Source organism: Myotis brandtii, unplaced genomic scaffold, assembly GCF_000412655.1.
Source record: "Myotis brandtii unplaced genomic scaffold, ASM41265v1 scaffold97, whole genome shotgun sequence".
Lineage (NCBI taxonomy): Eukaryota > Metazoa > Chordata > Mammalia > Chiroptera > Vespertilionidae > Myotis > Myotis brandtii.
In genome coordinates, this window is record NW_005372020.1 from 1,325,285 (window position 1) to 1,326,183 (window position 899).

The 899-nt window shown below is 65.5% G+C and overlaps 1 protein-coding gene across 1 annotated transcript in view; it reads right to left on the reverse strand.

Annotated features, from left to right (window-relative positions):
- Nucleotides 1-899, reverse strand: part of GGT5 (gamma-glutamyltransferase 5) — a 15,937-nt gene that overhangs the window by 12,105 nt on the left and 2,933 nt on the right. Inside the window, exon 3 of the mRNA XM_014533353.1 lies at nt 555-699. Coding sequence (XP_014388839.1) covers nt 555-699 — 145 coding nt within the window. The remainder of the gene's footprint in view (nt 1-554; nt 700-899) is intronic.

Consider the following 899-nt stretch of genomic DNA (forward strand, 5'->3'; position numbering starts at 1 on the left):
CCTGGACGCGGGGGTTGCGGGGGTGGGGGGGCAACAGAAGCCTCTTCTAGGCGGGACTTCCTGGAAGTGGGTCACAAACACCATCTGGGGTCCCTCCCCACTGCCCCCCTAAAAAAATCACCCCTCCCACGACTGGCCCGGCTCCAGGCCCTAACCCCGGCAGGGTGAACGCATGGATGGGGCCCCCATACTCCCTCGCCACGGCCCCGGGAGGACTGGCAGGCCCACGGGAGGGACCAGCAGTGGTCATCGGGGTCACCCTGGGCCAGACCGGTGACACAGGCACTGCCTCCTCGGGGCCCCCTGAGCCCTGGGACTAGGAATCGACTCATAGGCCATCTCTTCTCTGCCCACAGTGTCCTTGTCCCCACCGCCCCCCATCGTCCGTGTACCTGCCTGCTGCCCGCTCCGTGCAAATGCCCTGAGGCCGCTCCCTTGCCGGAGCCCACACCCACGTGGCCCCCACACGTCAGATGTGACAGAGGCACCTGCTCCACACTCTTGCCACAGTCACAGGCCCTCTGGGAGGGGCCCCCCACCGCCCCCCCAGACTCACCGTCCAATGTCTGAGCAGACCTTGGAGTCGGCGGCGACCGCAGCGTGGGCAAAGGCCTGGGGGCCGCAGGGGGCGTCAGATGCACAGACAGCTGTGTGGTTGGATGGACCAGACAACGCCCAGATGGACTCCCAGATGATTGACTGGATAAAGAGATGCAGCCAGAGACAGACACACAGACGGACAGACAGGAGGCCAGACAGCTGGAGAGAGGCCGACAAGAGAAGTCTGGTCAGACAGACCACCAGACAGAGGCAGGTTACAGCTGGGTAGACAGGTTGGCAGGCGAACGGCGGGCAGTTAAGCGGGCAGGTGGGTGTGCGGACAGACGGCGCGTGGCAGC